The following is a 15,924-nucleotide window of genomic DNA, read 5'->3' as shown; positions in this document are numbered from 1 at the left end:
TGCCCCACAGACGGTCCCGCGCGCCTGATGTTGCAGGCCGTCAACTCGTCCCGCCACAGAGCCGTCGAGTCGTCCGTGTCCTGTCAGATAAACACCTGCGTCATCCAGCGCGTGAGGATCAACACGGACCAGAGGGGCGCCCCCGTGCGCCTGAGCATGAAGGCGGAGGCCACCCTCAACGCCTCGGTGCAGCTGGACTGCCCGGCCGCGCTTGCCATCTCCCAGTACTGGCAGGTGTTCTCAGTACCCGCCGTGGGCGACGCGCCCGACTGGACGCAGCCCTTGGATGTGCCCCAGCTCGAGATCAGGAAGAGCCCCATGTTCATTCACATTCCCAGCAATTCGTTACAGTGGGGAGTGTATGTGTTTAATTTCACGGTGTCCATCACCACAAGGAACCCCCAGATGCCCGAGGTGAAAGACTCGGACGCCGTCTATGTCTGGATTGTCAGGAGTTCCCTGCAGGCGGTGATGCTTGGCGATGTCAACATAACAGCTAATTTCACAGAGCAGCTGATTCTGGACGGGTCCACATCCTCGGACCCAGATGCGGACAGCCCGTTACAGGGACTCCAGTTCTTTTGGTACTGTACCACAGATCCCAGAAACTACCGTGGGGATCGAATAATCCTGGGGAGCAAGGAAGTCTGTCACCCCGAGCAAGCCAATCTGAAGTGGCCCTGGGCCACGGGCCCTGTACTGACACTTTTGCCAGAAACACTTAAAGGCGACCACGTGTATTTCTTCAGAATGGTGATTCAGAAGGACTCTAGGACAGCTTTTTCTGATAAGAGGGTCCACGTGCTCCAAGGACCAAAAGCCATAGCCCACATCACATGTATCGAAAATTGTGACAGAACCTTCATTGTCTCTGATAGATTTTCTTTGTTTCTAAATTGCACAAATTGTGCAAGCCGTGATTTCTATACATGGTCAATTTTGTCTTCTTCAGGTGGTGAGATGCTATTTGATTGGATGGGGGAAACTGTAACAGGAAGGAATGGTGCTTATCTGTCTATAAAAGCTTTTGCTTTTCAGCATTTTTTGGAAGCTGAGTTTTCAATTTCTCTACATCTAGCAAGTTGGAGTGGAGTTACCTCAGTCTTCAGGCATTCTTTTATTATTAACCATGGCCCTCAAATCGGAGAATGCAAAATTAATCCAGCTAAAGGAATTGCACTTATTACTAAATTTGTTGTACAGTGTAGTAATTTTAGGGATAAGCACGTCCCTCTTACATATAAAATAATTGTTTCTGATTTGCACAGTGTTGGTGAAATAAGTTCAGTAAAAGAGAACACCCTGGGGACCATCCTGTACTTGGGGCCTCAGTCCACATCACCCCCTTCCTTTCTCCCTGTTGGTATGGTGGCTAATCAATATGCCTTGAAGATATATGTCCAAGTCTATGACTCTCTAGGAGCTTTTTCTCAGGTGACTTTGCATGCCACTGCACAAGCTCCCACTGACAAAAATTCATCAAAGACTGTGTTGAATCAGTTACTCAGTTTCACCATGGGACCAAGTTCATTGCTGTCTACTTTGATTCAAAAGCAGGATTTTTTACCTGCAGGTTACTTACTGTATATAGTAGCTTCCGTTCTGAATAACATGAGAACTGAATTACCTCTACAAAATGACAGAGTCAATCTCCGAAAACACCTCATCAATCAGTCTTTCCTTCTTCCTGTAAGCACTTTGGTAGAAATTGGCCAGGTAGTCATGACTATTACCAAATTAACCCAGAAACCCTCTGAATTCACTTGGGATGCTCAGAAACGTGCCACCATGAGGATATGGCAAGCAAATCAAGCCCTACAAGAGTATCAACAAAAAGATAAACGCTTTCGATCTGAACAAATAGAAATCGTGAGCACTGGAATATTAATGAGTTTGTCTAATATTCTTAAAATGACTTCTCCTCACCAAGTGGTTAAAGATCCTTTCTATGTAATAGAATCTTTATCAGACACAATACTGGCTAATAAAGTGCCAGGGAACAAAACCACCTCAATGAGAACCCCCAATTTCAACATGTATGTCAAGAAAGTTGAAAAGTGGGGTGTTACCCAGGTCTTCAGAAATGAGAAACACTGCAGAAATTGTTTTTATCCAACACTCAATGTGAGCAGTGTTCCTGGTCTGTCTGCAAATGCTCCCATTTCCACAATGTTTTGTGATTTCACAAATGACCCCTTTCCTTGGTTAAATGATCAGGAAAACACTTTGGTACAGGTGTTTGGATTCAGAATGACAGGAGTTGCAGATAATGGTAGTGTGCTAGAGATCACACCTGATGTAGCGGAAGTGTACCTCGTCAGGAAAAACTTGACCTTTGCAGCTTTTAATCTCACAGTGGGACCCAACGGAGATGTTGATGGGTCCTCAAAGAAGACGACAGGTGGGTTTAGCTTTCAAGTGGACAGCAGAGTGCTTAGGGAGGTGCTGGTCCACATAGTGACAGAAGTGATGGTGCTGTTCACGGTGTTGGTGTACACAGGCAGTCAGATCACTCCTACAGCACTGGTCGCCACCTTCCTGGTGCCTCATGACATCCCTCCAGTTGCCAGCCAGAGTGCCCTGTTTGACCCGGCCTGCACAGTGAAGAAGGCCCGTGTAGTCTGTCTCCCCGTGTCCCTGCTGCAACTCATAGCTCAGCACAGCCACTCTCCGCACTGTACTGTATCCATAGTTCTGCAGGCACCTCATTTTGTCATGAAGCCTAATGACAAGCTAGTGAGAATTTCTATTTTCAGCATCCAGTGCTTGGACATGTATGGGATCCAGAGTGAATGGAGAGAGGGTTACTGCGTTCTTGGTGAGAAGACCAGCTGGCATGACGTGCACTGCATCTGCAAGAACATAGTGAGGGCCAGACGGCAGCTGGGCACAGTCGGACTCACCAACATTCACCTGCATACCCACTATGTGATGGCCAAAGTGATTGTGATCCCTAATCCTGTGGATCTACGGTTAAACATCATCAAGAGCCTTCACCGAAACCCTGTGACCCTCTTCACTGTGCTTTCCATTATTCTCTTATACGTGATCCTAGCTTTTTGGGCCTTATACAGGGATGAAATTGACGAGCATCTTCGGGGACGTGTGATAGTTCTACCAGATAATGACCCTTATGATAATTTATGCTACTTGGTGACTATTTTTACAGGAAGTCGTTGGGGGTCTGGGACCAGGGCCAATGTCTTTGTGCAACTTAGAGGAACTGTGAGTACCAGTGATGTGCATTGTTTAAGCCATCCACATTTTACAACTCTCTACCGAGGTAGCATCAACACTTTCCTCCTAACGACAAAAAGTGACTTGGGGGACATCCATTCCATCCGTGTGTGGCACAACAACGAGGGTCATTCGCCTAGCTGGTATTTAAGTAGAATCAAGGTGGAAAATCTGTTTAGCAGGCACATTTGGCTGTTCATATGCCAGAAATGGCTTTCTATTGATACCACTTTGGACAGAACATTTCACGTTACCCATCCAGATGAGCCTCTGACCAGAAAAGACTTTTTCTTTATAGATGTGAGTAGTAATCTCCAGAAAAACCACATGTGGTTCTCTATTTTTGCTAGTGTTGTTGCTAAAACATTCAATAGGCTCCAGAGATTGTCCTGTTGTTTAGCAATGTTGCTAAGCTCTCTTCTTTGTAACATTATGTTCTTTAATCTAAATAGACAAGAACAAACTGAGTCAAGAGAGAGGAGGTACATGAGATCAATGATGATAGGAATTGAAAGTGTCTTAATTACAATCCCTGTGCAATTATTAATAACTTTTTTGTTCACCTATTCCCAGAGGAAACCTCAAGCGGATCTAAAGGAGGTATCTCCTCAAAAGCATCCTCTAATGTCAGAAGCAAGTGAGCACTGGGAAGAAAGCTTAACAAAATGGCATGCTTATGAAACTGCTAAGGCACACCCCAGGGAGGTTGCAAAACCTGCATCTAAAGGAAAACCCAGGCTTCCAAAGGCTTCTCCTAAGGCAACCTCCAAACCCAAGCACAGGCATAGGAAAGCACGAATCAAGACCCCAGAGACCCCCAGGCCAAATACAAATTCCAATAACAACATAGAAGACAATCAGGATGTCCACTCCGAAGAGCATCCTTCCCAACAGGATCTCCAGCAGCTTAAGAAAAAACCCCGGATCGTCCTGCCTTGGTGGTGTGTTTATGTTGCATGGTTTTTGGTTTTTGCTACTTCTAGCATATCCTCATTCTTCATCGTATTTTATGGACTGACTTACGGCTATGACAAGTCAATGGAATGGCTCTTTGCATCTTTTTGTTCATTCTGTCAGTCAGTTTTTCTGGTGCAGCCATCTAAAATTATACTCTTGTCAGGCTTCAGAACAAATAAACTCAAGTATTGCAAAAACCTTTCGTGGTCAACCAAGTATAAATATACTGAGATCAGGTTGGATGGAATGAGAATGCATCCAGAAGAAATGCAGAGGATACATGACCAGATTGTCCGAATCCGAGGCACGAGGATGTACCAACCCCTTACAGAAGATGAAATCAGAATATTCAAAAGAAAGAAGAGGATCAAGAGAAGAGCACTCCTGTTTCTGAGTTACATTCTAACTCACTTTATCTTTCTAGCCCTTCTGTTGATCCTTATCGTCCTACTACGTCACACTGACAGCTTTTACTATAACCAGTTTATTCGTGATCGGTTCTCTATGGATCTTGCTAATGTGACTAAGCTAGAAGACATCTATAGATGGCTAAACAGCGTGCTGTTGCCTTTGTTACACAATGACCTGAATCCAACATTTCTTCCTGAAAGCTCATCTAAAATCCTTGGCCTTCCATTGATGAGGCAAGTGAGAGCAAAATCTAGTGAAAAAATGTGTCTACCTACCGAAAAGTTTGTGCAAAACAGCATCAGAAGAGAAATTCATTGTCATCCCAAATATGGCATTGACCCAGAAGACACAAAAAACTATTCTGGCTTTTGGAATGAAGTTGATAAGCAGGCTATAGATGGCAGTACCAATGGATTTACTTATAAGCCTCAAGGAAAGCAATGGTTGTATTATTCCTATGGACTACTACACACCTATGGATCTGGAGGATATGCACTCTATTTTTTTCCAAAACAGCAGCAGTTTAATTCCACACTGAGACTCAAAGAACTTCAAGAAAGCAATTGGCTGGATGAGAAGACATGGGCTGTGGTTTTGGAATTAACGACTTTTAATCCAGATGTAAATCTGTTCTGTAGCATTTCAGTCATATTTGAGGTCTCTCAGTTAGGAGTTGTCAACACAAGCATATCTCTGCACTCTTTTTCACTTGCTGATTTTGACAGAAAAACTTCAGCAGAAATCTACTTGTATGTGGCCATTCTCATTTTTTTCTTAGCCTACGTTGTGGATGAGGGTTATATCATTATGCAAGAAAGAGCCTCCTATGTAAGAAGTGTGTATAATTTGCTCAACTTTGCTTTAAAATGCATATTTACTGTGTTGATTGTGCTCTTTCTCAGGAAACATTTCCTGGCCACTGGCATAATTCAGTTTTACTTGTCGAACCCTGAAGACTTCATTCCCTTTCATGCAGTTTCTCAGGTAGATCACATCATGAGGATAATTTTGGGTTTCCTGTTATTTCTGACAATTTTGAAGACCCTCAGGTATTCCAGATTCTTCTACGATGTGCGCCTGGCTCAGAGGGCCATCCAGGCTGCCCTCCCTGGCATCTGCCACATGGCATTTGTTGTGTCTGTGTATTTCTTTGTATATATGGCTTTTGGTTACCTGGTGTTTGGTCAGCATGAATGGAACTACAGTAACTTGGTTCATTCCACTCAGACAGTGTTTTCCTATTGTGTCTCAGCTTTCCAGAACACTGAATTTTCCAATAACAGGATTCTGGGGGTCCTGTTCCTCTCATCTTTCATGCTGGTGATGATCTGTGTCTTGATCAACTTATTTCAGGCTGTAATTCTGTCTGCATATGAGGAAATGAAGCAGCCTGTGTATGAGGAGCCATCAGATGAAGTGGAAGCAATGACCTATTTGTGCCGTAAGCTGAGAACCATGTTCAGCTTTCTGACCTCACAATCTAAGGCCAAAGATGAGCCTGAGTTCTTTACTGACATGCTGTATGGGCAGCCAGAGAAGAACAGCCGCCGTTATCTGGGGCTGAAGACCAGAAACATCAACGGGAAGAAAATGGTTTACCTTGTTGTTTGATGGATGACAGTTTCATGAGTCACAAGCAAGTGTTTCCCCAAATGCTGAGTCTGTGGGATTAAGGGAATTAGGGAGTGTCAGTGGCTTAGTCATGCTTTCTATTCATGTCCTTCACAAGGCACATCCCCTACATTTGGAAGAATCCCCAATCTTGGCCTCTGCTCTTGGGAATGTAAAAGTTGGTGTGGTGTAGCATCTGGGGAGACAGCAGGATCACAGTGTGCGATTCCTGGACTGATTTCCTTTTAGAGGGGAGTTATGTGACTCCCTGTACAAAGGCAACCCTGTTTCTTTGGTGCCTGCAATTTAGCGAAGGCAGAGCCACTGATTTTGAGAACCAGATTTGAGAGAGGGACCTGGCCAGGGTGGAGCATTGTCTGGGTGTTTCTGTGCTTGACCCACGTTGGAAGCCGATGGCCTCTTGCTCCTGACAGAGCCCCAAACTCTTTGGCCTTGCTGGGAGGCCCTTTTGTAGATCAGGGCTGCCGAGCCTCCCCTCCTCTTGGTCCATCTGGGCTTAGGGCCTCATGGGGAGTTCCAGGGCTTGCTTCATGCTTGGGAATGCAGAAGTGGTGCTTCTCATTTATTCTTAAAGCTACTGGTAGTTAAAGTAAAATTCAGTAACATTTTCTGACCAAGACACATGTTTTGTTAAGCAACAAAAAGGTATATATGGGTTCACATTGAAATATGTCTATATGTTGAATATAGCAACATATGCATCTAGGATTTGGGCATTTGGTTATTTATGGTGTGCCAGACTATTTAGGAATAAGGAAAATGTGATTTATCACTTCAGGGAAACAAGGGCCGGTAGCTGTACTATTTTCACTCAGAAGCATGTTCATTTATGTAGATGCCACTAAGCTTTATCAGAATTAAATGTGAGTTTTCTTCTTTGAGCCTTGCAGTGATTTCTGTGTGAGGTGCATATACACATATAGCTCCTGCCCTCAAAGTGGAGGCCTAGAAAAGGGGGACAACCAAATGAGATGGGTGGCTGCTTTGTACCCACTTCGGTGTCCCTGTCATCTTCAGCTGCACTGAAATAGCCATACCACACTAGGCCCCTGCAGACACATATAGACTCCTTTCGTCGTTTCCTTCGAGGGGACGCCTAGACCTGGGCAGAATGTAGTTCTGTCTCACTTGTTGCCAGGTGGGAAGACGAAAAGGTCTCATGATTCACCCAAGGCCTCACACAGTTAGCAAGGGTCAGAAGGTCACATGGGGGCTGGGCGCAGTGGCTCACACCTGTAATCCCAGCACTTTGGGAGGCTGAGGTGGGTGGATCACTTGAGGTCAGGAGTTCAAGACCAGCCTGGCCAACATGGTGAAATCCTGTATCTACTAAAAATACAAATATTAGCCAGGTATGGTGGTGGGGACCTGTAGTCCCAGGTACTCAAGAGACTGAGGTAGGAGAATCACCTGAACCCAGGAGACAGAGGTTGCAGTGAGCCGAGATCTCGCCACTGCACTCCAGACTGGGCAACAGGGCGAGACTCTATCTCAAAACAAACAACAAAAAAGGAGGTCAGATGGGGATTTTCTAACTTCCCTGGTGGGAAGGCCATGGGAGTGGCCTGGCCCACACTGGCCCACTGCTTCCGACTGGGGCACATGTTCTTGAGATAGTGCCTCTCTTAACCACCTGACTTCTGAATGGATTGAGAAAAAGGGTCAGCAGGTGTCCACATGATTACTTTTTACTGATAGAGGCTGGTTGCAGTCGGGTCAAATGCACTTGCCCACTGAACTACAGAATGAGGGAGCTCGAGACCCAGTTTTTTCTGGGTTTAAAGTTTAAAGTTTAAAGTTTTTTCTAATTGTAATAACTGGACAGCTCAAATACAAAATTAACTGTTTTCTGCCAAAGACCACGATTTGCTCTTTGAATGCTGCCCACTAGTTCCCTTAACTCTTCTAATGCATCTAACGTTAACCTGTCTAACATAAGTCAAATTGCTTTAACGGCACTTATGGGGTAGTTACCATCATTGTATCTGAGGGTAGTCACAGGTCAAATTCAAAATGCTTCAAGATGTTCCTAGGAACAAAAACAAAAACAACCTAGTATGTCATCTTTGAAACGATCCAACGAATCGAATGCCATTGCACTAAGCACAGTGGAGGTCATAGAAATCCAGCTGCTTGCTAATTGCTTGCTAATTCCTGGGGCCCCTCTTGCCCAGGTCTAAGAGTGGTTCTGGTTTCCATTACTGCTAAAATGCCTTCTACATCCTTACTTCGCAATTCGCCAAAGGAGCAAGTCCCAGACCCCAGCCTGCTGCAACTTGGCAGCGTTCCTACAAATGTGGCTTGACAAGCCAAGAATAAATTATGGTCTCTCAGGAACAGAGACGAAGCACCCCTCGACATAGGGAAAGGTCACAGAGGGCCCTGTAACGCAACAGCATGTGAAAGGCTGCGGGCTGCTGGCACAGGCAGACCTCCCGCGTGGAGCAAAACCCTCAAATCTTTGGGGGAAGGAGGGCGGCCACCCTGTCGTCCCCAAAGCACAGGTGAAGGCCCGCTGCGGCTGGGGCGAGGGACTCCAGCTGGGAGGACTGGGGCTCACAGGCAAAGCCAGCCCGGTTTCAGAGTCCGGGCCCCTGGCCCCAGGGAAAGGTGCCTCTCACACACCGGAGGCTCCAGGAGTAGGGCGGGCATTTTGGGTCTAGGGCGCGGTGTGTCAGAGGCCACGGGCGGGAACAGAGGCAAGCAGGTGTGCCTGGTGCCTGGGGGCGAGGGGCAGCAGAGAGGCCCGGGAGGCTAAAGGAGAACGCGGCGCAGACCCGAGGGGCACCGCAGGCCACGTGGGCTTTGGAGGAGCAAAGATAGGTCCTGAGACCCCGGTTTGGCCGACACATCCCCTCCTGCGTACGGGGGCAGACGTCCCGTGGGATAGACGGGCAGCCTAGCCCGCAGCGCCGGAGAGCGGGTGGGAGACTGGAGGCGCCCTCGCGCCCCTCAGCTATCCGGGGGCCTCGCGCCGGCGACCTCGACCCTGTCGAACCCGGTGGAACACTCAGAAAGAAGCTGAGCGCCTCGCAGCGGCCAGGACAGCAGGCCAGGCCCGCGCGCTCCCGCAGCGCACGGCCAGACGCGATGACCCTCAGCACGGAGCCCAGCCCCGCAGACGGCCTCGAAGCTTAGAGTCAGAAACCGCGCAGGGGACCGCCCTACCAGAAAAGCAAGGCGGAGGCGGAAAACCACCTCGAGCTCCTGCCTGCCGCTCCGCGCCTGCGTCTGCGCCTACGACTGCACCGGGGTTGGTCAGGCCGCCGTGGGGTGGGGCCGCGCAGGCGCGTTGGACGCGAAGCCGTGCGGCGCTGGCGGTGGTGAGTTCCAGGAGGCGGCCTGGCGGGGGCGAGCGCGCTGTGGGTCGACCCTGCGCTGCTTCAGGGCGCCTCCCGCTCGCCGGGACTGAGTTCCGCGCCGGCGTGGCCTGCTGGGTTCTAAGCGCCAGGGGTCGGCTCTGCAGCTCTCAGCTTTGGGGACGGGACCGAGGAGCGGGGTGTGGGCCTCACGGAACTGTCCCCCTGATCTCAGGCAGCGCTGGGGCGAGAGAGGGCACGCGGAGGCTCGCGGGGACCAGCAGCAACCCCCGGACCAGCTCAGCCGTCCCTGCTCACAGGCGCCGCCCCCAGGAGCCTCGGCCCGGGTTTAGGACGCGCCGGTGTGCAGAAGAGAAGCGGGATCAGGTTCACGCACACCCGCGACGGGATCGTAACTTTTGTTTTGTTTTGTTTTGAGACAGAGTCTCACTCTGTCGCCCGGGCTGGAATGCAGTGGCGCGATCTCGGCTCACCGCAGCTGAGAAGGAGTTTCGCTCTGTAGTCCAGCTGGAGTTCAGTGGCACAATCTCTGCTCACTGTAACTTCCGCCTCCTGGGTTCAAGTGATACCCCTGCCTCAGCTTCCTAAGTAGCTGGGATTGCAGGCGCCCACCACTATGCTCGGCTAATTTTTGTACTTCTAGTAGAGATGGGGTTTCACCATTTTGGCCAGGTTGATCTCGAACTCCTGACCTTAGGTAATCCGCCCGCCTCTGCCTCCCAGAGTGCTGGGATTACAGGCATGAGCAACCGCGCCTGGGAAGATTGTAACTTTTAAAGTCATTGGCAACCCATGCTTCCCGGAGTTGCATCTGGGGTCACCCAGCGGGGAATCCCATCGCATTTGATATGCCTTTATACACCACGCTCAGTTCAGGCGAGGGGAGTTCACAGCCAAGAGCTAGGGGCCAGCTGATAATGTCGTACTTGATTCCATAGTCAAGGAACTGGGTAATCAGCAAAATCGTAACTTTTGATGAACCCATCAGATGGCAGCCATTTAGCCAGAAATCTAAGGAAAGAGAGGCCTCCAAGACCCAACCATGAACATGAGAAGGGGGTTCCATACAAGCAGATAAGAAAACCGTTTTAATGAAATGCTGTATACCACATGTGGACTAGTGTGAGGGCATAGAGCAGCTGGGAGCAGCAGAAACAGGAGAGTTTGCACCCACTCTGGCCTCTTCTCCACCAGCGCTCACTGGGGGCTTGTGGTTGAGAATGGGGCAGAGCGGGAGACTGGAAAGCTTTTACTGTGGTGCAGACGTGGAGGAAGAGATGGCTGCTCTTGCTGGATGCTGTCTGGATCCTTCTCTCTAGTAGTACAAAAACCTTAAACCACTGGAATATAGACAGCAAATCCTGTCACTCTGGGCACCGGTGAAAACCTGTTTCAGCTGGGGATAGAGAGAAGGGTACGGTGGGGAGGCAGGAAACTCCTAGGACTATATCATTAGGGTCTTCATAGCTGGGAAAGGGGCAGGATTTCTGAGAAAGCCTGTGACCCAGGGACACCCCATCTCTTGATCTTGCAGATGGCGTCCCATGCAGAGTGCCAGCCTCTGGGAGTGTTTGAGTGTGAACTCTGTGCCTTGACAGCTCCGTACAGCTATGTGGGACAGAAGCCCCCCAACACCCAGTCGATGGTGTGAGTCCATGCCTTTTGGGCCAGAGCCGGGGAGGCCTGTGCCCAGTGCTGGTTGGTGGGTGTTGCGCCTAGGTCTGACAACTGGCTGGGGTGTGGAGCTTTAGGTCCCAGCCTGGCCAGGCTCTGGATGCTTCCGGTGTAATCTCTGGAGGCCTGGGCAAGGCTTGGGGTCTGACTCTTCCAGAACCTTCCTCCACACCTAGCCCAGAGTCCAACACCTGCTCTAGCTGTGGGGGAGCAGCTCAGCAGCTGGGGGACCTGTGGTGGCCTCCCACTTTGGGGCTGCGCCCTTGCCGTGACACTTTCTTAATGGGAGGCGTTTCTCCCTTGCAGACTGGACTAGAGCCAGTGGGTCCAGGGGCTTATCTCTTGACCTCCAGCTTGTCCTTCATCAAATGCCACTTTGTTGGAAAGCCGGCCGGTGTGTTACTCACATGGGATGCAGTGGGGCGGCGGGGAGCATGGCTTTTTCCTTCTGGCTGTGGTCCCTCTGCTGACCAGGAGCCTGAGTGTCATCATGTCACCCTGTGGTCTCATTGTGATGTGTAGCGTGAGGCCAGCTGGCTTCCAGCGGCTGTGAGGGTGTGACTTGGGGGTAGGGAGGCCTGGGGTATTCAGATGGCGGCCTTGTGCCCGCACCCCGGTGAACCAGTCAGGGTCTGGGGACCCATGTTGCAGCAGCCCTGCTTTTGGCTGAAAACAAGGGGTTCTCTCTACCATGGCTGTTACAGAGGTGAGAGCAGGTTCAATTTCAATGCCAGTGTGGCCCCCAATTGCTGATCCTTTCTGTCACTGCCCTGCAGCACGGGTGGCCTAGTCTCCTGCCCTGATGAGCCCACGCAGGTGTACAGGCCCTGCGGAGGTCCAGGCGGCTGCTGCCCGGCCATAGCTCATGGCTGATTTTCCGACAGCAGAGATTTGGGTTGTTCTGACGCTGGCATCACTCTCCTGCAGCCTCCTGGAGGAAAGCTATGTCATGAAGGATCCCTTCACCTCCCACAGGGACAGATTCCTGGTCCTTGGCTCGCGCTGCAGTTTGTGCAGCAGGCTGGTGTGTGTGGGCCCGGTAGGTAAGCAGCGTGGGCTGGGGCCGCCTGTCCTTGCTGTGGTTATCCTGGAGCTCTCACTGGGTAGGGAGGACTGAGAGGGAGGGACCAGCTGGTTCACCCCATTATAGATGGGGCCCCCCAGCTGATGAAAGGGAGAGGTGAGAGGGCAAGCTAGGGTCAGTTAGAGGGTCTCAGCCTGGTGTAGGAATGGAAGTAGGTTCTTGGTGGCTCTGCACCCACCCCAGTGGCCCCTCAGGGTTCCTCTCCTTCCCACCAATCGTGCAGACAGTCCTTGTGCTCCCTCTCACCAGGATGGTGACTTACTTTCTAGATGTTCTTGGAGGGATCTCCCAGGAGAAGGGACTGTCCTTTCTTGAGCACTTGTTGTGTGCCAGGTCCTGTGCTTGGGACCTGTTTTCCTGCGGAGGCTTCATTCAGTCCTGCCCCTAACTTAGTTAGGTAAAGCAGTATTATATTCCACCCATTTTATAGATGAGGGAACTGAGCTTCAGAGAGGCTGGGTGGGCCAGGTTCACCTGGGTAGCTGAAAACCCAAGGACGGATGGAAGTGGAGCAGTGTGGCTTTTCCAGCGTGACCAGTGTACTCAGAGTGAGCCTGGAGTCTGAGAAGTCCCTGAGCATCTGCCACAGGGCGACACGCACAAAGGGGAGCTGTATCAACAGCCAGGGGGACGAGATGAGCCAGGGTGGGAGGAACCTCCGCAGTGTGGCATGGGAGTATCTGAGGCTTATGGAGGAGCTGGCAGTCCAGGAGAAGCTGGGAAAGGAAGACTGCAGAGGTGTGTGGGCCAGGTGAGGAGGTGGAGGTCTTGAATGCAACACCTTGGGCTTGGGCTGCTCTTCGTGAGCAGCGGGGTGGCGGGGTGGGGGGCCTACGCAGGTACCATGAGTCTGCAGCTTTCTTTGTTAAAACAGTAAGTTGTTAGTGAGCGATCTGCATGGCAAAGGGTCTTTTCTAAGAACTGCAGGAGGGCAGCCTTATGTTTGCGAGCACACTAAGCTTTAAGAACAGACAGACACCAAAAATAAGAGTGGCCTAAGTAAAGCAAATAGTTATTTACTCATTTTCTCCCTTATAATGGTGGCCTTGGCTGGAAGGGCACCCCTGTTGTCTTCAGCAGAGTCTCCATTTGGGTCCCTTTTGGCTGTGGCAATTCCCACCATTGTATCTGCATCCCAGGCAGCGGGAAGAGATGTGAGAGCACAGTCCATTCCTTCAAAGGGACATGAGCAGGAGGTGGCACACACAGTTGCTGACACCCCGAGCAGCCTGACTCACATGCCCAGTTACAGAGGGGGCTGGGGAATGTCATCCTTAGCCATGTGCTGTGCACCGTGATGAATCTTGGGAGTTCTAGTGTGTAAGAGAGAGGAGAGAGGACATGGCTGGACAGTTCTGGCCTCCTGCCCAGACTAGCTGGTTCGTCCATGGCCTCTTTGGTCTGTGGGGCTGTCCTTCCTGTCCCCTGCCGCTCCCAGCACCAGGTGGCCACTGTTCCTGCTGTGATAGCTGGGAGGGGAGGACTCTGGGATTTTCTGGGCATGGCCTGTCCTCCAGCTTTCCATTATTATCGCTGCCCTGTGATGGAGCAGAGCAGGCCCCAGAGCCTTTCTGTCTCATCCCAGCTGTTCCCACCCAGGGTAGCCCAGGCCTGCATTGCTTTTCTCCTGGACACCCTGCCAGGCCCTCAGGCCTGGCTCTCCCTCTTGCTGGTCTACCTCTGGCCACCTGCCCACACTGTGCATGCTGGAGCCCTAGCCCAGCCCTCCAAGTGTGGTAAGGGCTGGACCCTGGGAGGAGCTGCACCGCGTTCCCAGGATACTCAGTCTCCATCCTTGTCCCCTTTCAGGAGTGCAGCTTATTCTACTCCAAGAGATTCTGCCTCCCTTGTGTCCAGGAGAACATCAGTGCTTTTCCTCAGGAAATTCGGCAAGACTTGGAGAAAAGGAAAGCTCCATCAAAGAGGACCCCCAGCCAGCCCGGTTCTCGGACGTGAGTGCAGCCAGGGCTGGTCATCGGGCAGCACCCTGCACAGAGCTCCTGGGCCAGCCTGCACCGGGGATGCTGCCGAGCTGGGAGCTGCCATGCCTGGCCTTGTTTCTGGACCACTGGGAGCAGCACTGCAGCCCAGGGGAGCTGGAGTCCAGTTTGGAGCAGCCACAGGCCCAGGGAGCTAGCTGTAGCAAGAGGGTAGCCCAAAGGCAGATGCCAGACAAGACACAGCCAGGAACCTGGCCAGGTGTCCCCACATGCCCCTCAGGGCCCAGGCCTGAATGAGTGCTGCTCAGATGTGACTGAGAGGGATGACCTCCTTCAGTGGGGCAGCTCCTAAGAGGCCTCGTGCAGGTGCATGTCAGGGGAGATGCCACACTGTGTCGGGGCCATGATGCATGGTAGGTGGCTGCAATGGTCTCTCTGTAAGGAAAATCACTGACAGCAGCTGCCTTCTGGAGCCAGTCTGGAAGGTCTAGAGGGGGACAGAATTTTTACTTCATATCCTTATGTGATGCTTGGAAAATGTTTTTAACCTTGACCATGTATTATGTTTATAATTAAAGACCCAAATAACCAGCTCATGTATGGAAAGGAATCTTCCACTGAAACATTTGGATACCCGACATTCTCCCTGGGCACTTAACCCGGCAGTGGTTGGGGTCTCCTGGGAAGCTGAGTGCTGGCTTCTAGCCTTGCCAGTTCCCTCAGGCTCTGGCTTCAGCTCTGGCCCCTCCATTCTGTCTTCCCCGACCCCAAGTCAGGAATGCCGTGGGCTTCCTGCCCTCACCCCACACCTCAAGACCATCCCGCTGCCTGCCTGTCTGCTTGCCCCCTGCCATCTCAAACAGCCCTGGGTGCCTGTGAAGCCTGACCCCATTGCCTGCCAGGGGTTCCTGCAGCACCCCCTCCTCCAGGCTCCCCATCTCCTTGAAGCTTCCAGGGTAGCAGCTGGTGGGACATTGATCTGTGAGCTCTGGAATGTCTCCTTAGAGTTCGGAGAGGCAGGCACTGCTCTGTCTTTGTAACTACTCAAGGCCAACTGTCACATGAAGGAATGAATAAAGAGTTTTTACTGACTTGTACACTGATGGATTTTAAGATGCCCACTGCTTTAAAAGTTCCTGTTGTATGTGACTTCAGACAAAAGGATGTCGTGTTCTGAAGCCACATCGTACTCGATCCATTCTGTACGCTGAAGGACACAAAAGGGATTCTGCAGGTGGAGACAGCCTCCATGAGGGGCGCAGGGACTGTTCTGGTGGAGGGCGGACCCCACAGCTGAGGACTTGGTTCTTTTAGACCAAACAGTCCGTCTCGCAGCATCACTCAAAACTCACCAAAAAATTTTAAAAAATAGTTTATTTTTTAAAACCATTAAGGCAAAACTGTACCCTGAAATTAACTCTGTACATTCATCAGTCTTACAGTAGGACATCCCAAACACAGAAGTTCCCATATATTCAGGATATAAATCAATACCTGTGGTCAGTTCAGTCTCCTAATAGGAAAATGAAGACCCAAAATTAAGGTTATTTTATAGCCATTTTCTAATTGCCTGGAACCAATCAGTTCATGTGACTAGAAAAATTACTTTCACCCTTCTCTGCACACCCTTGATTCTGGAGGTCCTGGATGCCCGCTCCCCCCACCAGGA

General features: G+C 50.6%; 2 protein-coding genes across 5 annotated transcripts; both read left to right on the top strand.

Annotated features, from left to right (window-relative positions):
- Positions 1-6: 6 nt before the first annotated feature.
- On the top strand, positions 7-7,118 carry PKDREJ (polycystin (PKD) family receptor for egg jelly; the record flags this gene model as incomplete). Its single annotated transcript, XM_011984046.1, has 1 exon — positions 7-7,118. A coding segment is annotated over one exon (6,210 nt), but the record flags the coding sequence as incomplete, so codon positions are not given.
- Positions 7,119-8,463: 1,345 nt separating this feature from the next.
- CDPF1 (cysteine-rich, DPF motif domain containing 1) lies at positions 8,464-15,351 on the top strand. 4 transcript variants are annotated; one of them, XM_011984040.1, is made up of 5 exons: positions 8,464-9,560; positions 11,092-11,204; positions 12,159-12,270; positions 12,585-12,712; positions 14,125-15,351. In XM_011984040.1, exons 2-5 carry the CDS (start codon positions 11,092-11,094, stop codon positions 14,450-14,452), a joined length of 681 nt encoding a protein of 226 aa, XP_011839430.1. In that variant the 5' UTR covers positions 8,464-9,560; the 3' UTR covers positions 14,453-15,351. The 4 variants fall into 4 exon arrangements, with proteins under 4 accessions (XP_011839430.1, XP_011839434.1, XP_011839435.1 ...); XM_011984044.1 differs by lacking the exon at positions 12,585-12,712; XM_011984045.1 differs by lacking the exons at positions 8,464-9,560; positions 12,585-12,712 and adding an exon at positions 9,587-9,923.
- Positions 15,352-15,924: the final 573 nt, after the last annotated feature.

This window comes from Mandrillus leucophaeus, unplaced genomic scaffold (genome assembly GCF_000951045.1).
Source record: "Mandrillus leucophaeus isolate KB7577 unplaced genomic scaffold, Mleu.le_1.0 Scaffold26, whole genome shotgun sequence".
NCBI classification, from domain to species: Eukaryota; Metazoa; Chordata; class Mammalia; order Primates; family Cercopithecidae; genus Mandrillus; species Mandrillus leucophaeus.
Note: the sequence above shows the minus strand (reverse complement) of the source record. Positions and strands in the feature narration are given on the sequence as shown.

Bases quoted from the DNA above. Each gene is read 5' to 3' on its own strand.
- CDPF1 (XM_011984040.1), top strand. From the start codon at position 11,092: ATGGCGTCCCATGCAGAGTGCCAGCCTCTGGGAGTGTTTGAGTGTGAA. The intron at 11,205-12,158 runs GTGAGTCCATGC...ACTCTCCTGCAG, and splicing joins CCCAACACCCAGTCGATGGT to CCTCCTGGAGGAAAGCTATG. The intron at 12,713-14,124 runs GTAAAGCAGTAT...GTCCCCTTTCAG, and splicing joins CCTGCCCCTAACTTAGTTAG to GAGTGCAGCTTATTCTACTC.